At 39.3% G+C, this 25,747-nt stretch overlaps 1 protein-coding gene across 1 annotated transcript in view; it reads left to right on the top strand.

Moving 5' to 3' along the window:
• NWD2 (NACHT and WD repeat domain containing 2) overlaps nt 1–25,747 on the top strand; it is a 162,124-nt gene that overhangs the window by 53,590 nt on the left and 82,787 nt on the right. The window contains exon 2 of the mRNA XM_019636094.1: nt 12,142–12,230. Coding sequence (XP_019491639.1) covers nt 12,142–12,230 — 89 coding nt within the window. The remainder of the gene's footprint in view (nt 1–12,141; nt 12,231–25,747) is intronic.

The following is a 25,747-nucleotide window of genomic DNA, read 5'->3' as shown; positions in this document are numbered from 1 at the left end:
GAAAAAAATAATAATAATTGAGACCCAGAAAGATTTAGTTATTTTTCCAAGATCACACATCTAAAAGGTGAAGGAGCTGGGATTCAGACATAGGGAATTTGTTTCCAGAGCTACATTCAGCCCCTGTGCTGTCTTCTCTGTTTGACACCAGCTGGTATACCTCATAGAGCAAGTAATGGGCAAGATTGGCCAAGGTGTGCTTTATATTTCATTTAAATCATGGTACTCAAAAAGTAAATGCAAAATGTGCTGGGATTTTGAGGGAATATGTTGGATCTATATATCAATTTGGAGCCTCTCAGGCCTATAGTTGATAAAGATTTCCATTCTAACATTGAGTCTTCCAATCCATGAAGATGGAATATCTCTCCCTTTAGATCTTTTGTCTCTCAGCAAGGTTTTATAGTTTGTAACATATGTCTTGCATTTCTTTTGTGAAATTTATCGTTCAGTGTTTTATTATTTTAATGATCTTATAAATGCAATTGTTTTTTAATTTGATTTTTGGATTGTTGTATTACACAGTACCATTGATTTGGTAGTCTATTCAACCACCTTACTGAATTTGTTTATTACTTATTGTATTTTTTCTCTGGATTTATCAGGATTTTCTACTTACAAGATCTCGCCATCAGAGAATAAAAATGTTTTTATTTTTTCCTTTCCAATCAAGATGACTATTTAAAAAAAAATTTTTTATTGATTGCACTAATTGGAACCTGCAGTAAAATGTTGACTAGAAGTGACAAAAGTGTTCCTGATCACGGGTGGTAAACATTCAGTCTTCCACCGTGAAGTGTGGTGCTATAGTGTTTTGTGTAGATGTCCTTTACCAGGGTGAGGAAGTTCCTTTCAGTTCCCTGTGGCTGAGTTTTTATCCTAAATGGGTTTAGATTTTAACAAATGTCTTTTTCTGCGTCTGTGGAGTGATCATTAGGTTATGACCTCTATTAATGGGGCATATTACATTAATTTATTTTCAAATGTTAAACTAACCTCTCATTCTTGTAATAAATCCTACTCGGTCATGGTGTACATGTTGCTGGACTTAGTTTGCCCGTATTTTGTTGAGGATTTTGCATCTGTGTTCATGAGAGATATATTGGTCTGTAGTTTTTGTTTTGTGTTTTTTTTCCTTTGATCTCTTTGTCTGACTTTGGATTTAGGAAAATATAGACTTAAAGAATGACTTGAGAAATGTTTCTTCTACTCAATTTTCTGGAAGTGTAAAGGATTGTTTCTTCTTTAAATATTGATATAATTTACCAGTTAAACACTCTGGGCTGGTGATTTTCTTTGTGGAAAAAATTTTAATATCTAATTCAATTTTTTTTGCTTGTTATAGATCTCTGAAGATTTCTTCTTGAGTCAGTTTCAGTAATTTGTATGTTTCTAGGATTTGTCCATTTTGCCCAAATTTTCTAATTTCTTAGAAATCAAGTTATTGCTCATAGTATACCGTGATCATTTTTTTAACTTCTGTAGCGTCAGTGCACCATGTGGCTCTCTTTCATTTCTAACTTTGATCACTTGGCTTCTCTCTTTTACTCTTGGTCAACCTACCTGAACATTTGTTAATTTTATTGATCTTTTAAAGAGCCAACTTTTGACTTGATTCTCTGTGGGGGTTTTTTTGTTTTGTTTTCTGTTTCACCGATTTCTGTTCTAATCTTTATTTCCTTCTTTCAGTGTAGTTTGGGTTGAGTTTGCTCTTCCTTTTCTAGTTTCTTAAGGTGGAATCCTAAGTCACTGATTTGAGACCTTTCATTTCTGCTGTCAGTGTTTAAAGATATAGATTTTTTTTTCGACTTACGCAGGTAAGTTTAATGATCAGAACAAAATGAAATCATTTGGGAAAAATTGTATACAAGAGATGCTTTACAGAGTAATATATCCTTTTCATGTTGATTATTTTTAAAAAGATTTAATACATGTGATTATTCTTCAGTCTTCTGAGTTAAAATTGTCCAGGTGGCCATAAAGTCTGGAAACATAAATAAATATACATAATATGTAGTTGATTGACAGTCTATGAGATGTTCAGTAGACTGTTGCTCACTAGCAATTTATATAGTTCAGTAATAAGCTGTGCAAAATTGCAATGACCAATGTGCATAAGAGCAGCATTTTCATCAGTCCTTGTACATCTAACTATTGGGTTGTCAAAAAGTCATGATGTATTTTTTCTATGTTTTTCAAAGGTCATTTATTTATGTAAAGAACAAAGATCAGTCAATGATATATTGCCCATTTTGTTCGATAGCCTTTTGCCATCTTTCAGTGAGCTTCATAATTCCTTGTTCATAGAAGGACCTGCCTTTATTTGCAAAAACCTGAATAAGGTGCTGATCTACAGCCTCATCTGAATTGAATGTTATACCACACAAGGAGTTTTGAAGAGAGCGAAACAAGTGAAAGTCTGATGGCACAAGGTCAGGCGAGTATGGTGGGTGTGGCAACACATCCCATCCAAGCTCCAATGATTTTTGACGGGTGATCAAACTTGTGTGTGGTCTCGTGTTGTTGTGATGGAACACAACTCCTTTACAATTAACAAGCTCTGGACGTTTCTGGATGATGGATTCGTTCAAACTGTCCAGTTGCCAACAGTACACATACAAATTGATTGTTTGGTTTCTTGATAGGAGCTTGAAAAACACGACACCTTTAAAATCGCACCACACTGAGAGCATAACCTTCCTCTGATGAATGTCTGCTTTCAGCGTCGTTTGAGTTGAATCATCACGTTAGGACCAAGATGGTTTGCGCACCACATTGTTGTAAACAATCCACTTCTCAGCACCAGTTATCAGTCGCTTCTACAAAGGATCATTTTTCTCACGTTTAATAAGCATATTGCAGATGTTTATATGCGCCATCAAATGAACTTCTTTAAGTTCATGTGGAACCCAAATATTTGACTTGCTTACGTATCCCAGCTTCTTCAGGTGGTCATGAATGCTTGAATGATGGATGTTCAATGTTTCTGCAGTCTCTCGTGTCGTGTAACGTGGGTTTGACTCGATCAGTGCCATTATTTTGTCATCATCAACCTCTGTGGGCCTCCCTGACCAAGGACTGTCATTGCGATCAAAATCACCAGCATGGAATTTCGTGAACCATTGTTGGCACTGATGTTCTTGTAGGGCATTGTCACTGTAAACTTCATGCAACTTTTCACAAGCTTGACACGCATTCTTCCCTTTATGGAAGTAAAACAGTAAAATATGGTGAAAATGCACAGTTTGGTCTTCCATCTTCAACTTGTAAAATCTCCATAACTCAACCTAATCGTTCAATTTTTTTTTAGAATGAAGCTAGAACTGTCAACTGTCAAATGACATAGTAATAGCATAGATGGGAATGACTCTAGTACTTCCAAAAATGAACTAGCTCCATCTGTTACAAAAATGCGTCATGACTTTTCCGACAACCCAATACAGTGCATTGCCTTAGATGATTTGTGTTTCTAATTTTCACTGAATAAACTTGTGCCTATTAACATACCCAAGAAGTAATGAAAGGAGCTCAATCTATTAAGAAATATACTGTATGTAGTCTGCTTTCAGACCTTGTGGTCACCTGTATTTTAATTTTTTATAAGATTCACCTATGGTATTATAAACACTTCTGCCATTTATATTATACCAGAAAAAAATGAATACTAAAAATGAAATAATGGAAAAACAAAAACAGATTGCATTTGCTTTCATACAGTTCTACACCAAAACGTTTTGCTGAAATGAGGTGATTTTTAATCTGCACAAAAAAGATTATCTAAGTGATACTCAGGTTACATTGCAAATTTGGTTTTTAAATAGATTTTAATTTAAAAGAAGTTTTACTCACAATGATTTCAATAAATCAGGCACTCGACAACGCAGTGAGGAGGAACCATCATTATGTGATGACTTCTTAATAGTCCAAGGGGAGAAAGATGTTTTTCAAATATGGAGAGAAATTAAATCTTTTTGTAGTATTAACCCTTAAGGGCTATTCTTCTTTATGGACTATACATTATTGTCAGTTTCATATACTTTTATAAAGAATTCCCACAGGAAGAAATTTCTGGAGGTTTTCCCAAATATATACAACTACATTTTCTGTGGTGTTTACAACATGTGCAAAGTGTAGCACATCTAGAACCAGATTCTTGTGATTAAGGGGCTTCATAATTGCCTCTTCCATTATACCATTTGAAGTTGGTCAAATTCATAACCATTCCTGTAACAGGATCAATCTTTATAATTGTGCCCATGGCCATTTGGATTGTTGCATTTCCCAGACAGTTGCAAGTGTTCTTCATTTCTCAGAGCTTTGCTGTGGAGCCAGTGAGTAGAGCTGAGGGAGACGAGGGGGGACAGTCGTGCCCAGCGGTGACAGCCAGATCGGCAGCACTCCTCTCCTGCCCCGCCCGCAGCATGGGCTGGATATAGATTTCTTTCTAACCACTGCTTCAGTTGCATTTCATAATTGCTGACATGTGTTTTCATTTCATTCAATTCAAAACATCCTGTGTCTCTTTACATATTGTTCTCTGATGCATGAGTTATTTAGAAGTCATTTAATCAATCTCCAAATATCGGGGAATTTCCCAAAATTCTTTGTTATTGATTTTTAATTCTATTATAGTTGGAGAGCACACTTGTTATGATTTCAATAACTGTTAAATTTGTAAAACTTGTCTGTAGTCTAGTAAATGACCTATCATTGGAGCACTAGAAAAAAAATTGTGTTTCGCTACCTTTAAGTGGATTGTTTTATAAATATCAATTAGGTCAAGTTGTTTAAAAGTGTCCAAGTCTATATCCTTGTTGATTTTCTGTTTAGTTGTATCAATTACAGAGTAGGCTGTAGAAATCACCAACTTGTTGGAATGTCTATTATTACTTTTCCTTCTGTTAGTTTTTGCTTAATGTATTTTGGGACTGTGTTTGTAAGTATGTATACATTTGTAATTGTTATATCATGGCTCTTTTTTCTCTAGTAATCCTTCTTAAAACCTACTTTGATATATATTCAATCTGCTTTTGGTTACTGTTTGCATGTTATCTATTTCTATCCTTTTACTTTCAACCTATTTGTATTTTTAAATCTAAAGTGTGTCACTTGTAAACAGTATATAGTTAGACATTGTTTCATTATCTAATTTGACAATCTCTTCCTTTCCGTTTGTTTATTTCATTCTTATTTAAAATAATTATTGATATGCTTGGATTTATTTCTGCTGTTTTGCTATTTTCTACGTATCTCGTCATTGTCTTCATCTGTTCACACTTTACTCTCTTCTTTAATAAATATTTTAGTGTAACATTTTGATTTGTTTTCTGTGTTTTTTTTAGTTATTTTTTAGTGCTCCGGGGATTACAAAATAGGCTTTAATTGATTATAGTTTTCTTTAGTGAATACCAACTTAATTCTGGTAAGACATAAATACTTTGTACCCGTATAGCTCCATTTTTCTCCTTCCTCCTTTGTGTTATTATTGTCATATGTTATATATGTATGCATGTGTGTTAAAATTCAACAGTGTAATGCTATTATTTTTGCTTTATACAACCTTGTGTTTTTTTCAAGAGACGTATAAAAGAATATAAAAAAAGATATACTCGTATTTATGTTATCTTTTATACATATTTACATATTTACCTTTTCTATTGCTCTTTGTTTTTTTGTGTGAATTTCTTACTGTCTGATGTCATTTTCTTTCAGCCTGAAGGACTTTCTTTAGTATATCCTTAATGGCAGATCTTCTAGCAACAGCTTCTCTCAATCTCTTAAAATGTGTAATATCCTTATTTCACCTTCTTTTTTCATTTTTAATGAAGTATAATTGACAAAAATAAGTTGTATATATTTAAGGTATACAACTTGCTGTTTTGAGATATATATATATATATATTTACATATATTTATATATATTTAATAATCACAACAATCACTACAATCAAGCTATAATCAACATATTCATTACCTCACAATAGCTAACTATTTTTTATTCATTTTATTTCTTTGTGTGTGTGTGTGTGGTGAGAACACTTAAAATCTACTTCTTGGCAAATTTAAAGTGTACACTGCAGTGTTGTTAACTATGGTCATATTGATATACATTAGCTTTCCAGAACTTATTCATCTTGTATGACTGAAATTTTGTCCTCTTTGACCAACATTTCCCATTTCCGCATTTCCCCCTTCCTCCAGCCGCTGGCAATCACTGCTGTACTTTCTGCTTCTGTGTGTTGAACTATTTTAGATTCTACATATGAGTGAAATCATACAGTAATTGTCTTTCTGTGTCTGGCTTCTTTCACTTAGAATAATATCCTCCAGATCTTGTCTTTACATAGCTTTGTTGGGTATAGAACTCTTAGTTGACTTCCCCCCCCCTCCCCCCCAGTATTTTGACTATATCATCCCATTGCCTTCTGGCTTCCATTCCTTCTGATGAGAAATCAGCCATTAATTGTATTGCCCCTCCCCCCCCCCATATGTGATGAGCCATTTTTCTTTTGCTACTTTCAACATTTTCTTTTTACCTTTGGTTTCAACTGTTTGACTATGTGCCTAAGTGTAGATCTCTTAGTGTTTATCTTACTTGGGTTCTCTGAACTTTTTGAAATGTAAACTAATGTTTTTCATTAAATTTGGGACATTTGTTAATTATGTCTTCAAAAATGTTTTCCCTCTTTCTCTTTCTCCAATCCTTCTGGGACTTCCTTTACATATAGATCACTACAATTAATGTTGCCCCATAGGTTTCTGGAAGCTTGTTCATTTTTCTTTAATCTTTAAACGCAGTTACTTAATTCTTTGAATATATTTATAATAGCTGTTTTGAAGTCTTTGTCAGTCAAATCCAATACATGAATTCACTCAGGGACAGTTTCTATTGACTTCATGTTTCTTCTGAATGTGTGTATTATCCTATTTCTTTGTATATCTCATATTTTTTGTTGAAAAACTGGACGTTTTGGGTTAATACCTTATAACAAATCTATAGAGTCTGACTTTTATCTCTCACTTTTACCTTTTCACTCAGCTTATGCTGTTTTTTTTTTTTAGCTTGTTTCTTTGTTTGTGGTTTCTGGTTTGTTTAGTAACTTGCCTGGACTAAGTCTTTGGAATCAGTTTCCCACTGTGTGGGCTGCTGATATCTCTGCCCAGTTATTTGATGATGATGATAATGATGACGATGGTGGTGGTGATGATAATACCTGGCTTCCTGGGGGTCACCCACTTGTCTGCATATCTTAGTGTCAGTCAGTGATTTGTCAGAATTTCTTTTCAAATACCTCAAGCCACTAAGGCTTCCACTCTCTGCCAGTGGGTCTGTGTGGGTTGGGGAACACATGCAAAATTTAGCCAGTGTTTAAATATGTCCCAGTTTTTACTTTCCACTAGGCCTTCTCATGTTTCCACTGCCCATGTGCTGTGGGGTGACCTGGAGAGGGCATGCCTGTCTTTGACTGGTAAGAACTCATAAAGTGCGCTGTCTTTGATTGGGACTCAGAAGGGTGGGCGTCTGCCAAGCAAAGGGGACGCAGCAGATAGGGAATTCTGGACATGGAAAGCAGTATATGTAAAGACGTGGTTCAGATTCAAGTGATACATGAAAAATACTCTGGAGGTACATGGTGAAGAGCAGTAAAAGATGGAACTTGCCTAGGAGACACACGTGCATCTGCCGAGCATCCTGACCTTATCCTCTGGGCCACCAGCTGCCAGCCAAGGCCTTTAATGAGCAAATTAGTTTTCACTTTTGATTTGTTTTGGGATTTATCTCTGGCCGCTGTGTGGAGCATAATACTGTAATGAGAAAGGACAGCTAGCTGCCCAGTCAAACAGGAGACGTTGGGACTCTCAGAGTTGAGAGGTGGTGAGGTAAAAAATAGAGAGTGGCCAAATTAAAAAGATGTTTATGATAAAATTGACAGGATTTGGTGATACCAAAATGAGGAGGGGTGAGTGTGGCTGGTTGGGCACAGAGGACTTAGAGGTCATGGGGAAGAGATAGCCTCTGGGAAGTCGCCAAATGAGAAATCAAACCAACCAACAACTACAAAAGCCAGATAGGATGTCCAGATGAATCACTCGCTAAGGGGCCAGGTAAGAGGGAGAATCCAGGCAAGAGCAAATGTGTAGAAACCTGGAGACCGGGATGAACAATAGTTGCCGTAGGGGATATGTGTGGATCCTAAGTAGATATTCTGAGCTGCCAAGACGGAAACGACCTACTCTAATGTTCATGGCCTGAAGTTTGGGTAAAGTAGGGGCAGTAAGAGGTTCCAACCCAACATGGTCATTTTGGCACTCTTATTTTCAGTAAAAATGTGGAATTAATCTAAGCCCTTCTTTTGTAGTAAGATAATGGTTTTAATAATTCTCCCCAACTAATGTTCTTCCTGTGAGTAACTGAGACATTGAACAGAGACCTTCATTAACTCTGAAATCGTTGAGGAATTATTTAGAAAGCAACTCCTTGAAAACCTAATAGTGCTGCCAAAGTGTTAATGCACCTTCCTTCAAAACATTAAGGAGCTGGGCAGATGCAAATGGATGCAGTGACTGTATATAGAGTGACAGCCCTTGTCTCTGATGCACATTTTTTTAAGAGATCCTTTTTTCTGTGTGACATTCTGCGACTTAATTTTCCCTGTTCAAGACATTCTAATTTCTTTAATTGCCAACGTCCGGATTTGCTGTTGGTATGAATCAGGCTTTTTTATATGATGAAGCCAGCTTATCTGTCACCCATCATAATTAATCCATTCTCTCGCCATCACTTTTCCCTTTCCAGAGCCAGTCATCATCTATTAATACAAAAATAGGAAAATATGAGTCATTTTTGTAAATAAGTAATAACAGAATGCCTATCAGATATGTGCCTAGGCTCCCTTTACATTTTTAGAAAGGTTCAACATAACTTGGTAGAATGTATTAGTATTCTGCCAGAAACACAGAAACCAGAAATTAAATCGATGTTTCAGTTTTCACTCAACTCATGGAACTAATTTTCTAATCTCCATGGTTGTATTTCCCAGAATTGCACATAGTCTTGATTCTGTATGTATCCCATTCACAACAAATTCTAACGTAGGAAGCCTTCCTCTTTCTGGAAGTCTCTGCAGGAAGGCATTGCCTGTCCCCCCATTTTTGTCACTGGTGCATGTGTGGCTTTTTGTGTTCACTAACTCCTTACTTGAGCAATGCTCTAACCACTGGGGATGCAGCACTGAATGAGACAAAAGAGGGGTCCTGACTGCCTTTGAGCTCACGTTGCAGTGGGGGAGACAGATCGTACACACACACCAACGATAGTGATGAGTAATGTGCAAAGAATTTAAAGAAGGTGACGTGACAGAGAGTGGCGCTGGATGGAGGGCTCAGAGAAGGGCTCTCTGAGCAAGTGGCATCAAGCTGACACCTGAATGACAGGAGAGTCCTTGAGATGATCACAGGACTCAGGGTTCCAGGAGGAGGTCACAGCTAGAGCGAAGGCCACAAGTCGGAATGTAATCAGGACCAAATGACTGCCAGTGCTGAGGAAGTGACATGAACTGGGGGAAGGGTAAGAGGTCAGGGAGGGAGAGCATTAAAGGTAAGGCGTGTGGATTTCATTCCAAGTCCAGTGAAGAGCTGCTGGAGGGTCTTAAACAAGATAGTGATGTGATGTGATTTACATTTTTAAAAGACTAGTCTGGCTGCTCTGTGGAGAATGGGTTGAAGGGGGCAAGTGTGGAAACCAAGAGATAGAGTCCAGATGAGAGATGAGTTTGGCTTGCACCAGAGGTGCAAAGAAGTAGATTGATTCAGGATTTGTTTTGAGATAGGTGGAGCAAAAGAACTTATTGATGGATTGGCTATTGAAGGGTGTATTATAGAAAGGGATAAATTCATCAAGGATAACTCAGATTTTTTTGTTTCATAAATGTTAGGACTTCAACATCCTTTAACCATTTCTTGAAGTTACCACATCATTTTCAAAGATTAGTTCTTAGCACAGTTGCATATTTTCCATGGTCAGAACGACTATGACATATGGATGTCTAGATTCAAATTTGGATTCTCCAACTTAGTGGTCATATGACCTCAGGCAAGTCCCATAACTCCTCTATTTTTCGGTTTCCTCTTATAAAAAATATGGAAAAATAATTTTACCTATATCGTAGGGTTGTCAGACGTGACTAAGAAAATACACATAGAAATATTTGGCATACTATTAGACTATAGTAAGTACTCAGTAAATGTTAGTAATTAGATACTATATTTCTGTCTCATCCTCCTTACTATTGTATGTTCAGGTCTCAGTACCCACTAATAAAACTTACAATAACATTTTTATGAAAAAAGTAATTTCTGTTCCTTGTATCACTTCACAGTTTTTTCATGTATTATTTTGATACTTTTTTAAAGACTATTTTAACAATAATCCCTGTTTAATATACTCAGATTCCACACCTGGTATAAGTATGTGTTTATTTTTAAACTTTTTTGTTATTTGGGTTTAAACATCTATAGCCCCTTTAGAAAGAGCGGTTGAATACTGTCAGCTTTATTGTGAGGTTAGTGTTTTTGACCCTTACAATGAGGTGGTGAGGGGGGATGGGCATCTGATCTCAAGATTATATGAATTATATAAAATCATATAAAAACTGAAGATACTGCCTCCACCAGGGCCATGAGAGCACAAGGATGCTGCTCGAATGTACCTCCCCGCAGCTCAGTCCTGCTGCATTCCCGTTCAACACCGGTCCATGTTGGAATCTACAGTTGGAAAAGACCCTATGCATTCGGATCACGGGGTCGTCTAAAAGACCTTGTATTGAAGAGCTTTGGTTTCCGTGTAAACACTGGTTCCTGTCACTCTGTTAAGCTGCGACTGCATTTCAGACTGGAGATTGGTTATTTGCATCTCAAAATAGGCTTGAGAACAGAAGGAAAGTAGAGTAGGTCAGCACACATATGGTTGAATTTGCATGGACAGATGTGCTTGAGAATAATAAGGGAATTCTTTTAAATCGGTTCCTTAGTTATAAATGCGGTATGCAAATGTTTCATAGTTATGGCTGGGATTGAGGTATATTGAGCAAATGGTGCTTTTCATAAGATAACACATTAACCTAATTTTTAAAAGCTCTGTGTCTCATCTTTCGCTGAAGTTAGTTGGGCAAAGAACAGTGTCTCTTTGCTGTAAGAATCTTATAGTGTCATTGACACCGAGCATCGCCCAGCACAGGTGGCTTTGGAATCCCTTTCTGTGCAAAATTCAATATTAAATACATACATAGTCTGTGGTTCTTCTGGTTTCAGCTTCTGTTTCTTTTTTTATTTTTTTAATGGCATGGAAAATAAATACATACACATATATATATTTTTTTTTCCAAAGCTTTAACTGGTGTGGTACCTGTAAAACAATTCCTCTCTGTGATACAACAGGAAGCCCTTAAGCCCAGGGTGGGAGATGACCGCTGTTGAACCGCTGGCCAATTAAATCTCTGGTGTCCAGAATCTGCTAGTTTTGAGTGTTGGATCCCATAGTTGGCCTCTCCTAATTATTGCACTGATTGCATGGGTATTGTACACAATTTTGTAAAACTCATAGTATTTCTAAATAGTGTAGAAAATGATGATAGATTCCGGATTTTCTGGAAGTCAATGATGAAATTAGTGTGTGTGTGTGAGTGTGTGTGAGAAAGAGAGAGAGAGAGAGAGAGAGAGAGAGAGAGAGAGAATTTTGAAACTGTTTGGGGCTAAAACACCTGATAGCCCTACAGTTTTCCTTCTTCCAAAGTTAGTGTGGTTGTGGCTGTTTAAGAGCTCTGTGTGAAGGACTAGGGTGTAAAGAATCAGCTGTGAATTCTCAGCTCTGCCAGCACACACACAGCTGACCAGTGGGGCTCCCCTCGATCCTGCCTGCGGGCCTCTCATCTGTGCCTGGCGAAGGCACCTCTGCCCCCCCTGCTCTATTAAGAGCGAGCCTCCCCCCAGCAGTCAAATATCCCATCATTTCACCATGCAGCACCCCAACTTGATTATACTAATGTTGATATTTATTTGTAAGCTTTCGGGTTTTTTTCCAGAAATGCATATATATATACATGGTCATAACTCCCTTTCTCTGTGTTTGTTTTTCTACCACAGACACAGGAGCAGAAAGACAGGCACTAAGAGAAAATGTATATCCTAAATTGAGAGAATTCTGCAGAGAAAACTACGGATTAGAATTCCAGGTAACTTTCATATTAATTTCACTTTTAGTGATGTCAGCTAAATAACTGAGGTTTGTGTTTGTTTTTGTCACAACTTGGTTGTTGTAAAAGACAGATTTTAAGCCTGAAAATTTTCATTTCTATGAATGTAGGTAGAAAGAAACACTGTAAAATGGAAATAAAATATTTAGGGTTTTTTGTTTGTTTGCTTTGACGTTTTGTACTTTCATGTTGTTTCTTGGACCCTGCCTGTTATTGGCTTGTATTTTTCTTCAAGCCATGTTTATTTGCTCTTTTGACAATCTCACTATTAAAAAAGGTGGAGGTTACTAAGCACCTGCTTTTAAGCTATGTTCCCTAGAAATGTTTTGCATCTAAAAATCGAGACCAGCTTTCTCACTACTATTTCTTGTTAGCAGCCTGGCCAGTCCTTGCCTTCTCTCTTATCTTTTAGTTTTATTCACCACATTGCAGAAAGTTCTTTTTCCTAAGCATTTCGGGGATTTACCATTTACGAAAAAATTAAATCAGCCTTTCCGGAGACAGTAACTGTGCATGTCGTTGCTAGAATCTGTGAACACCCTGGCATCTGTAGACACTGTTGCTTTTGCCACCTAATAGGAAAGTACTTAACAATTTGGGTATATCTTAGACATCCAAAAATTGGAAAAGTAAACGGTTCTTGCAGCAGAAGGCATTAATCAGGATTTGTCAACCTCATTTACAATGGGAGTCTTAATTCTCCAGGGCTCTATCTTAAATATAAATTTACATTGTTAAGTGAGGTATAAGGGTTAAGTGTGGTATAAGGGTGCAAAATGCACCAAAGTTAGTGGAAGAAAATTTCACCCTTCATTTGTTTCCTCCTGGATATATATTTTATCTTGGTATACCTCATGATACCTTCTAATATAATACATGTATTAATAGTCTCAAGTGACTTCAGTCTCAATGCATAGTTTCAGTCAGCAGCAGGTTATTGGCACACATACTGAAGAGTTTCTCATAAGGCACCATTTACTTGATGAATTATCAACCTCAATTAAAATTCCTTGTCATGAATTCAGCACTACCTTCTTCAAGCAGTATACTTCTATGGATAACAGGGTCTCAACTGTTACAAAAATGTCAATCTGTCAACATTTCCAAACATTTAGACACTCCTTGGAAACTCAGTTACTATAGAGGAAGAAATGTGTCCAGGCATATTAATCTCATTTTTGAGGGAGTTTCAGTTTGCAACATTTTTGTCAGTGGAGGGAGGAAGTCTCGGAGCTACTCAACAGCTTCCATAAAACATGGTATTGATTAGGGTTAGCTGAAGAAAAGACAAGTATATTTTCTAAATTATAAGTAGGCACAGAAGACACATAAAGTGAAAGGCAAACTGTAGCAAGCAAGCTCCATAGAAAAAAATTGATGGCAAGGATCATTCCAGGCAGGTTCAAGGACTCAGTCAGCGAAATGTTGGACAGCAGTGGAAATAGCAGTGGGCGAAGAGAATGTGGAACTGAGCCCCAGCTATCCACTGTGAGTGATGCACCCTGCCAGTCCTTCAGTTCAGCGTCTAAAATGGGGGTGGTGACAGTTTATAGATCTGCGGATGTGTTTAGAATAAAATAAAATATGCATAGTTGCATTTGCTTCCCAGCTTCTCAGCTTCACAGGAACTCCCATATGTGTGTAATAACTGAACCGTCTAGGAATATTTCCTTGTAGGTTGATTATAGATCCCCCTAAGGATATGTTTTCTAGAGAGAGGGCTCTCTTTTCAACTGCAACCAAATATGGTGCCAGAGCTTCATGAAAACAGCAATTTACCCATCCAGTAGGCTGGATTCCATCTTTGGTTGTGCGGTGAACCCAGGAGACACGAATTTCCTAGAGTTACTCAAACACACCAGTCTATTTCATGCTTCCTTGCCTTTGCTTATGTTCTCTCCACCAAAGTGCTTTTCTAACTGCTTCTTCCCCCGCGTCACCTCCTAAGTCCTCCTCATTCTGAAAACTCTTCCTATCTGATCTTAAGTCATGTCTCTCTCCTCCATGCCCACAGGCCTGCCGCAGTGTGTCTGCCATTTGGTTCCTTGAACACTGCAAGCCTGTTCCCATTTAGGGATTTGGCCCTGGATGGTCTCTCTCTGTAGGAATGCCCATGCCCTCGTCTTCATGTGGGCACTTTCTTACTGTCCTTCAGGTCTGCCCTAAAATGTCGCTTCCTAAAGATGCTTCCCTAATGATCCCATCGAAAGGAACCACCTGGGCACTGTCTTTCACATCACCCTATTTTGGCTCTTTGCATTGCGTGTGTCAGTATTGGATGTTTTTCTTGTTTACTCATGTATCGGCTTACTTATTGTCTTTTTCCCACTAGATTGTAAACTCCACAAGAACAGGGACTTATCTGCTTCACAACACCTACATTTCTGGTCCTAGAATAGTGCTTGTCACATTCTGTAAGAATATGTTGAATGAATGAATGAATGAATGAATGAGCATATGAAGGAAGTCTCAGCCCACACTTGTTTAAGGAAGCCTTGCCTGATCTCCCACCCCTCCCAGGATATGCCTTGTATCCTGCTCTTTACTCTCCTAAAATCCTATGCATAACTCCCAATCATTCATCCAGTTCATTTAAGAAGCATTTCTTGACCATTGCCGGCATGCCAGTGGACATTCCAAGTGCTGGGAATACAGGAGCAAGCCAATATTGGTGGGGGAGGCAGACAACAAGTGATAAAGTCCAGTGGTAATAGATGCATTTTACTGAGTAAATGCTTCTAAGAAAAGTAAAGCAGGATCACGGGGGTAGCAAATGCCAGGTTGTCAGAGGAGGGCTCGGTGATAAGACAACCTTTGAGCAGAGATCTGCAGAAAGTGATGGAGCAAGTCACACAGACATCTAGGGAGGAAGGTGCTAGGCAACCAGGAAAAGGGTCTGAGGTGGGAGTGTGCTTCGAATATTCTTGGAAGAGTACAGAAGCCAAGTAGGAGTGGAGCGAGTAAGGGAATAATTGTAGGAGTTGACATCAAAGTCAGATCATATGGGACCTTATGGGCCAAGATTAAGGACTTAGACTATGAGTAAGAAAGGAAAGAGGGACATTATATAACCTACAGTTAAGAGATTCACATAAGCCCTACGAGGAGACGGGAATGGGGCTGGGAAAGAACGGTAGAAACAGGAAGAGAATGCAAGTAAGACATGATCGTGGCATGGACTAGAGAGAGCAGTGGAGATAATGAGACATCTAGTTAGGTAAATTTTGTATCATCTGCCTGTAGAATCTAAAAGTTCTCAGGACTGTAAGATCTAAACGTTTTCAAGACTCACTCATGTTATCCCAAGTATTCTGGCTCACAGTAGGCCATTTAGTTAAATCTTTGTTAAATTAAATTGATCGAGTATGAAGTTACATTTTCAGCAAGGCCATATACGCATACTTTTATCTGTATGTCTGTGTGGCAGGCTATTTTCTAGTTATTTCCTTTTATTTTTTCATTTAAACTCAGAAACTTAATGAAGAAGCTCCAGACTCTCCGATTATGTGACCTAAAATTAATTCTGTGTGTGATGTATGTAGGTTGAGTGCTCAGAGATGGAAACAACTGAATGGAAAGAATACCACCCCACTCAGAGCAGACAGCCCTCATGGCTTCCCAGAGACAAGGTGTTTAAATAATACTTTGTTTGATTTTCCAGTGTTCAGTAAGTGCCCTTGGCCACAGAGAAGAGGATGGAAAGGAAGAACGAAGGGAATATATTCAGAAAAATAAAGGCAGATTGGGGCAAAAGCAGGTGGTGCAGGACCCAGTAAATACAGGGCTTGCATTTGTATCCTGTGGAGGAGCCATCCGTTCTTGCTTTCAGATGTTTCTTCTCCATTCTTACTGCTGAGTCCCTGGTCTAAACCTCATTACTTCAAAAATTGAATGAACAAAAAGTGTCTTACTGCTCTTGATCTCTGCTTACCCCTAGTAGGTTGCAAGTCCTTGAGGAAGAGACGAGTTCACATGCATTTTTAAGTCCTCAGTGTTTGACATCTAGTGGGCTTTCATCACAGTACTTTAAGAAGAACTGCCTACACCAGCGCCCTGCTTGAGTTTTGCTATACACCACCACCAGCGTAATCTCACTTGAATAATGTCACGTTGTCCATTCCTGTGCTTAAAAGCTTTCGATGACTCCATGCTGCCTACAGAGTCCCTCTTGAATATGACGCTAGCTGTCTCTCCATCTTCATCTCCATCTCCCACTCTTCCCAACATAAATCCTCCATGCTCAGCCTGTCCTTGGTGCACATCTTGCTGATTGCTTATTCCTCACTTGAAAATTTCATTTCTCCCCTCTTATGAGAAATACCCTTTCTTCTCCAACCCCTGTCCTTCAAACTCCAGCTCAAGTCCTAGCTTTCCTAAGATGTCTTTTTCAATTTCCAAATATCTCCCTCTTCTCCCTGAACTCTTATAAATCTGCCTCACCCAGCCCCACTGGTACCCTGAGCCCCCAGTCAACCTGGTTCGGGCAGGGACCTCTAAAAAGGGTTTTTGATTGATCTGAGCACTTAGGCTATCTCCATTTTGAAAGCAATTTTCATTTGAATCCAGCCACTTGACTTAATATATCACCCCGTAAGAATACCTTCTGATAACCAACTTCTTTAGTGGGCATCTAGTGTTTATGTCACTTCGTCTTAGTCACCAAAGTTCACATACCTGTTCCTTTTTCTTCACCTTTAACATCCAGTACATCTCAAAGGCCTATGAATCCTGCCTCCTCAAATATTTCAGCAGGCCGTCCCATTTGTTGAGGTCTGTGTTATTGTCATCTTGACTACTGGAGAGACAGCCTGCTGATCTGTTTACCTTCGCCTCTGCCTTCTCTCCAGCATCTATCCCCTGCCCCGCTTGACTGCCTACTCCGCCCCCCACAATGTAGCTGCAGTGGTATTTCTGAAATGCAAATCTGACTCTTTCATCTCCAAGATACAGTCTACACTTCTTAGCACAGCACGCAAGGTTCTCTTTCCCACCCCTGCCTACCAGTGAGTTTTATGTGTCACCCTCACCACAGGCAGGCTATTTCAGCCTTTCTAAACTACATTCAGTTCTTCAAACATGTGTTCTTTTCCCCGAGTCTTCACACACACTGTGCCCTCTGTGTGGGGTGCCCTTAAATTGCCCACCATACAAATGACTAGAAAGATTTCTACTCATTCTTTAAGAAACAGTAAGCTCCCTTCTGTAAGATTCCATAGTTCCATAGTGCTTTCTTCCTTTAAAAAAAAAAAAAGATTTTATTGGGGAATTGGGGAAGGGAACAGCCAAGCTGTTGTCCTTCAGTCTTAGTTGTGGAGGGCGCAGCTAGCTCAGCTCCAAGTCCAGCCACCATCCAGCCTCCTGTCGACAGCTCACAGCCACTCAGCTCAAGGTGCCGTGTTCAGTCTTAGTTGCGGGAGGGCACAGCCCACCATCCCATGTGGGAGTCAAACTGGCAACCTTTTTAGGAGCCTGTGCTCTCACCAGCTGAGCCATCTGGCCGCCCATTGGCAGCTCAGTGGCAGCTCAGCTCAGGCACAGCGTCACCGGCCCGTGTGGGAATCTAACCAGCGACCCTGTTGCTCAGAGCTCTCACTCTTAACCAACTGAGCCACTTGGCTGGCCCCATAGTGCTTTATTCTTAATTTTTAATAGCATTTGTTATATCATTTTAATTACTTTTAAAATGCCCTCACTCCACTAATGGGAAGCTCTTAGTGGTCAGAAATCATTACTATACCTTCACATCACCAGCATTTTTATAGTATCTGGCTCATACTATATATGTAATAAATGTTGTGAATTTATTGATTAAATTAATGAGATCCAGAAGCTAAGAGTCTAGACCAGTGCTATGCAAAAGAAGTATAATGTGAGTTACAGATCTGGAAAGCCACAAATGTAATTTAAAATTTTCTATTAACCATGTATTAAAACTTAAAAAAAAAAGTAAAATATATTTTAATTTATTTTATTTAAGCCATTATATCCAAAACATCATTTCAACATGTAAATCAATATAAAAGTTATTAATGAGGTATTTTACAATCTTTTTTTATACTAAGTCTTCAAAGTCCAGTTCGATTTTACACTCACAATACATCCCAATTTGGACCCATCACATTTGGGGTGCGTGACAGCCTTATGTGGCCAGTGGCTCTCATGCTGGACTGCACAGCTTTAGCTGGGAGTGGCATCACGGTAGGGCTGTTTTGACAGGGATGACAGCCTGACTGCCCAGTGACAGGTGGCCAGCTGTGAGTGACAAAGTGACAACTGGAGGAGCTGCAGTGGGAGTGGAAATTCATTTGTACCTCTAAAAAAAGTCCAGATAATGATTAAGAAAATAATGTTTCTACTTGTCATATTAGTAACTTTTTTCTTTTATTTGATCACGTTTGGACATTGCATTAATAGAGTACGTAACCTGAAATAGTTACTTCAACTTTCAAATGTGCTGTGGAATCAGGACTGAGCGGCTGTGTATGAGGCAACAGACTAAAACATATGGTCAGTAGTTCATTTGCCAGCTGTCTTAAGACTTGACTTTATTTGAATTAAGAGAGACAGATGATGGAAACACTTCCCAGTCTTAGATGAATAGTCCCGTCTTGGTGGGTACAATGTTCCCTTTTAAAGCTTTGCTAAATATAGCTTTTTAAAAAATTCCCCCATTTGCCCTTGTAATTCAATGTAACGACTTGGCCTCAGAGCGAGAATTCCCTGTGCTGGCCCCAGGCCTCTTCCTCCTCTCTGACAGGCAAGTGTGAGGGTCCTAGGTGTGTGGGGAAGTGTGAGGGCGAAACCTGCAATGCCTGCCAGAGCCAGTCCTTGCCATGCCTGCATTCTGTCTCAGGATGACATCGTGATGCCACCCAGCGGCACCAAAGGGACAGATGCTCATCCTTAGTAAAGGTGTGTCCTTTCGTCTGGAGTTTGTCTTCCTCTCCTTTGTTTGAGGGTCCATCTCTTCGTGTTTCCTTCCACAGCACAGGTGCAGACCTGTTCGCCTGGGTTTTTTTCTTCCTCCCTAGACCCCCACCTAATTAGAGTGTTGTCCTCTCCTTAAGCTGGTGCCTGTATGTGGGTGACCCCCTGTCAGCGCCTTCAGCTCTCTTCCTCCATCGTTACATGAAGATAACGCTCTGCTTTTTGAATGTTAATATAGCTAAAAGGAAGCCCATCCTTCTCCCTTTTCCCAGTTTTCCAAGTGCTACTGTTTCCCAGTTCTCTAGACTTTAAAATCTTGGCTTATAGCCTGCCCTTCACCCTGTACAGCCTAGACGTAACCTATCACTCTTCCCCTCGACTTACCTGCCAGTGTTTCTTAGACGTTTGCCTTTCTTTTCATCTCACAAGGCTCCCTCTTTACCTGGCTTCCATTCCTTTCTTCTTTTTTTTTTTGAATTAAAGTTTACTGGGGTGACAATGTTAGTAAAGTTAACATAGGTTTCAAGTGTACAATCCTGTAATACATCATCTATCTATCACATTGTGTGTTCACCACCCAGAGTCAGTTCTCCTTCCATCACCGTATAGTTGATCCCTTTTACCCTCATCTACCACCACCCGCCTCTGGTAACCATTAAACTGTCATCTGTGTCTGTCAGTTTTTGTTTCTTCATTTGTTTGACTTGTTCCTTTGTTGCTTTCAGTTTTATATACCACGTGTCAGTGAAATCATATGGTTCTCGACTTTTCCTGTCTGACTTAATAGCTGAGTGACCATGGCAACCTTTTCCTGATCTTGCCTTACCCTGGGTGTTTTTGTGTTCTGGTCCAGACCGTACACAGCTGCTTAAATAATCTTCCTTAAACAGCACTTCCCAGATTCCATTCATCCTAAGATGCATTTTTTTTTCACATTTTTACATTAGAAATCATGATGGATCTTACAAATAAGTGGTGGGCCATGGTGTAACTGGCAGTGCATTTCTTTTTTTAGTGGAACGTACAATATTGGAATGGCCTACAACTGATAATTTAGATTCAATAAAATGCAGCATGTTATGTCATTTATGGGGTATCATAGACACAGGATAAATTTTTCTGTTAGACTAGAATTCAAACGCTGGGTCTCCAAATGACCGGTGCTGGGACTCTGGGCAAAGTGCTTGATCTCTGACACAGAGTTGGCCCCGCTGTAGAATGAATGGGATAGTGTGCGTCTTCCAGGATTGTTATTCAAGTTCCGTGAGATTGCACAGGGTACCCAGCTCATGGAAGGCGCCCAACCGGAGGATGGAGACTTGGGCAGGAAGCTCAAACTATTGTAGTTGTACAAAAAATAAAGTAGCTACATTCTCTATGTGCACCAAAGCGGTAGGTTAAGTTAAATTATGTAAGTTTTAGCTTAACCTTACTGGTATTTACTGAATTGAACGTTTAATTAGTCTCACACTGAAGGTCCTTCATCAGCTTCTTCTCGCACCACATCCCTCCTGTTCTAAAGGGAGCCTGGCCTCCTTCGTTGTACATACTTGTTCCTCCCGGCTGTCTGCCTACTCACAAGGCTCTCTCAAAGTACACTTTGCCTCCTGAGTTGCCAGAACGCATCACTGACTTTATGATTGACAGGCTGTGTAGTGATGCCCTTGGTCTTTTCTCCACATTGTCAACTAACCGGCCTATTTCCATTTTCTGTTAATCAAATGTATGCTTCTTTCTCAAGTGGAATATATCCCCTCATTGAATCACACACCATTTCACTCAGGCCAGCACTTCAATCTGTCTGGCTCACCTCACATTTTGGTTCTGTCTATCACAGCCTGAGCAGGTCTTACCAAGTTAATTTTATGTAAAAATATAAGCATGTGACATCATCTTTCTCCTATCCGTGAGCCAGGTTATAAAAAGGGGGAATGAAGATGAATAGACATAATAAAAGGGAAGGAAAACATTATGTCATAATTGACCGTCAGTTGCTCCAGTTTGATTGTAAATATCAGTGCACCACTTCTGCAGCATGGAATGGCTCTTCTGGAATTCTCATGCCTGAATTCCCAAGATGGCATTATTGTTCTTCCTTTACTTTGTGTGCACAGACAATCATTGACCTAATATTTCTCCTAAAGGTAGAGCAGTGGCATTGTGGGGGTTCCGGAATTTACTGGACGAGCTCTAATTTGCTGAATGTTTAATTCTGCTAAATTATGGCTGGTTGATCACCCCAGTGCTGGAAATCACCCAAGAAGATTGATCCTTCAATAAACAGAATGAGAAGCCCTATTTGCAAGTGACATTTAAGTGTCCCAGTTGGGTATAATCACCACAAAGCCTTTCTCAAATTCTGAACACAAGGTAGCTATTTCTTTCCATCCTCAGGTTTTATTTCTTATAGGAGGAAGAGGAAACCTTTTAAGAAATCTTTGCACGATAAAAAGAACACTCATTAAAGAGGTCCGCCTTGTCAATAATTTGTTATAAACCATTGAAAAAGTAACTGAAACTCAGCTTTCTTCTACTGAGCTTGATATTTTTCCTTTCAGCTTCCAAAATTATGATGCTATGACCTTATCATCTCTATATGGGCAGGCCATGTCATGTTCTGTCTTTGCTCTGCTTTTCTGCCCTGAAGTCCCTCTTGTGCTCTGAAGAGGTGTCTCCTATGTGTCCTTCACGTCCAGGCCCCGGCCTTTCTTCCTCACTGATGTCTCCCCTCATTCCCCAGGGGCAGATTAAGGTGCTTGGTCTCAAGGACTTCTTTCATTTATTGACAGATGTTATTGAGTGTCTGCCCTATACCCGGCAGAGCCGTAGGTGCAGTGGATACCCTAGTGTTGAAAACCCAGCCCCTGCCCTGTGGAGTTTACAGTCCTATAGAGAATACAATCATAAACAACAGTGACCAGGGTGATGCTTGGTGCAAAGGAAATACGGGGTGGCCTGGGCGTGCATAACCAGGGGCCTCGCCAAACCTAGAGGCCTCAGGACGGCCTGAAAAACTGATGTCTGAATCCTGAAGGATGGATGGGTAGATGGAGATGGCCAGATTCAAAAGAATAGTTCAAGCAGAAGTAACTCATTTTCATAGGCAAATTTGGGCAAGAACTTGAACGTGATGTCATATTCGCTGCTGTGCATACATTAACTTATTTAATCCTTGCTATGAGCCGAGAGGAGGTACATTCCATCTTCGCCATGTTATTAGATAAGGACACTTAGAAATACAGAGTAAATAACTCCTAGAGATCCCACAGCTAAGGGCAGAGTCAGGATTTGAACCAAGGCTGCTTGGTGCCTGTGTCAGTGCTCATAGTCAATGCACCAAAAAGCCTCTTCTATTCACACATTCATGAAAATTTATAAAGTGTAGGTATGTAAATATAAATATATATGCATATATGTAAATATATGCACATGTATAAATCTATGTATGTTTTCATGTATATTTACATACACGTGCAAACGTGTGTGTGAAGTGTGTGTGTGTGTGTGTGTGTGTGTGTGTGTGTGTGTGTGTGTGTGTGGCTAAACATGAAGTTGGTGAGCAAGGCAGGGACTAGATCATGGCGGCTCTCAAATTAGGTCACAAAGTCTTCAGGGTGATGGGAAAGTTAAGCACGGAAAGCACTGTAAAAAAATGTTAACAGCCCAGGTTCAAATCCCACCTCTGCTGTTTGCTCCCTGGGTGATTTTGGGCAAGTTACTTCTCCATGCCTCACCTTTTTTATCTGTAAAACAAGGATACTATTTCTGTCTACTTCATAAGTTTAAGGAGTAAGTTACTCTACGTAGTGTCTGGTAGAGTGAAAGGAAATCTTAGCTATGATGATCAAATTTGCATTTTAAAAAGATCCCTCTGCCTGTCGTGTAGTGACTGTAGTGGAAGGAGCAAGAGTGGAAGCAGGGAGGTAATTTAGGGAGACTCAGCAATAATACGTAGCAGGTACACTCAGAGAGTCACTCTGACACAGTGGTTGCTGACACCTCAGGAACACAGCCAACGCTGGGCTTCTCAGCCACATACTTTGTCTACAGGCAGCTGTCCTGCCACTGAAGGAAACCCGCACCTAGTGCAGCCTGGCCAAGGCCCTTTATGCAGCGAGCTTCTCCAGTTCATACTCCACATAGACGCACCGTTGCTTCTGGCTTGTGGCTCCTTCTCTGCCTCCAACAAGCCCTGGGACCTTCTCTCCATCTCTGCATCCATTAAGCCTTAATAGTCAGAGGTCCTGCCTCAGTTCATGGCTTAGTTCTTCGTTACCATCACATTATAATTGTTAAAGCTGTCAGGGGCTAAATCTCCCAAGACACGGAGGCATCAGGTCTGAGCACCTTGTCTTCATGAGGCTTTGGATGAAGCGTTATCCTACCTCATGCTGTTAGGTCCTCTTTCTTTTTGGTGATTGCATATGATCACTGGGGCCAGCCAGTCCCTCCTAGGCTTGATTTAGGACCTCGTATTCCCAGAAATGTCTTAGTATGCTCCCATATATCACGTGACTAAGAGAACACTCTCAGGTGACCTAAAGTTAGTATTCGCAATAGTTCTAGTACAAGTGTGGCCATGGATAATGTAGACCTGAAGAGGGTTTTGTCTTTGTTTTGTTTTTTTGTGTATGTTTTTTTTTTCTTGTATCCCAGGCATAAGGGAAAAGTCATTCTAACCAGAGTGAGAATTACCATATCTATGAAGCACAACTCACCACAGGTAAACAATATCTGGCATTTCTAGTCTGAGATTTAAGACGCCCCCCTGCTTACCGCCTCCTGTGAGATGAACATTCTACTAACGAGACACAGCTACTAAAAAAAATTCAGATGAGTGCTGTCTGCACCACTCTGTTGACCTTAAAAGTTATGGCCATAGCACGGCAATGTTGTTTTAGTTCAAAACTTTCTGATCCTGCTCTGTGTTCTTTAGAATATTTTTAGTGGTAGCAGTTATTAATCCCTTTAAGAATAGAGCTGATTTTTAAAAAGTGCTAAAGGTCTTTTCAAAGCCATGTCTTATGAATGTAAAGGCCAGTAAAACAGGAGAAATACCATTTGTAATAAAAACAAACTCCAACTATACAGTGACAAGAGCTTTTTCAGTACAGAATGAGCCGATTCCTACAGAGGAAATGCCCTGGGCAGTGGCAGAGCCATGGGAATGACAGTGTAGCCTCCCATTGTAATAACTTTGAGAAGCAGCCATCAGTCATTTCAGTACTATATTTGTTCAAAAACAAAATCAGCCATATTTTCCCTGTAGTTATATTTTTGGTTTGCATTCAGATAGTGTCATAAAGCATGGGGAAGCTGAGAAGGAAAATATTTTGGAGAAAAATTCAAAGGCTATTTCTAAAGCAATGATAGTGCAAAGCCATTGTGAATTCAAATTTGACTTTTTTTATAAAGCATGAGGTTATTATTTATTTCTTACAGGCTGCTTTATTGTTTGTTCAGTAATCTTGGTATTTAAATGATTATGTCTGATTTCAAGTGGTTAAATTTGTTAGGGCTTTTATTCGCTGCCTCTTTGTTTTCAGACCACTTCAGCATATTATACTAAGCATGACAAATCAGCTTCCCTAAGAATATTTTCAAACAAGTTAGATGGTTTTAAGTAAAAAGAGATAAAATCAGATTACTTTCCTGAGCTTTTATACTTAATGATGAAATAAGTAAAGGCACATAAAATGTGCTGTCAACAAGTTAGTAGTCCAAAATATAGTAAATTAAATTCTGGTGTCTGCATTGCCTGGACATTAGGCTAAAAGCTAAATTTAATTTTTTTTAAGTATATAATAAATCTTGTCTTGTTGAGCACTTTGGGTTCCAACTGCTTTTTGCCAGTTATTTATCATGCGGATGTATGGCATTTCTGTTTGCCCCAAATGATGTTTTGTATTACATAAGTTAGGCGTTTCATTAATTTATTTCCCCCTGTCTTCAATGGTTGCTTGATTTTATCTTTTTTCATCATCTGCCCATAAAGACATTTGAGAAAAAAAACAATTTAAAGGAGAAAAGCTGGAAGCAGGAGGATATTGAAATAAAGCTACTGAAGTAAGGAGTTATGAACGCCTGGATGAGGGCAGGAGTGGCCAAACTTAAAGGAAATACCAGATGGGAAAACCTATTACAAAAGACTTCCACACGTGACACATAAACAATGTGGCACTTAGGCTTCTATTTAAACATATAAATGAAAGTCTTGTTTTGGCTTTTACCTTGGTCGTTTGGTCTGCATATATTTAGGTGGATCTTACTCTTTAGCTCTTAACATGCCAGGTGCCTGATTTAAATTTATACTGCTCCTGCACTCAAATCTAGGAGTAGGGGGGATGTAAGACCTGTGGAAAATCACAATATGAATTAAATGTGCACAGTGTCATTGAGATATAGTGCAATTCACATACCATAAAATTGGCCCATTGACAGTGTACAATTCGGTGGGGTTTTTTTTTTACTATATTCACAGTTGTGTAAGCATTTCCAAAATCAGGTTTAGAACATTTTCAATACCCCAGAAAGAAAACGCTTGCCCTTTACCTATGGCTCCCTAATTG

Source organism: Hipposideros armiger, unplaced genomic scaffold, assembly GCF_001890085.2.
Source record: "Hipposideros armiger isolate ML-2016 unplaced genomic scaffold, ASM189008v1 scaffold_26, whole genome shotgun sequence".
Classification (NCBI taxonomy): domain Eukaryota; kingdom Metazoa; phylum Chordata; class Mammalia; order Chiroptera; family Hipposideridae; genus Hipposideros; species Hipposideros armiger.
This window is presented reverse-complemented; position numbering and strand designations above follow the sequence as displayed.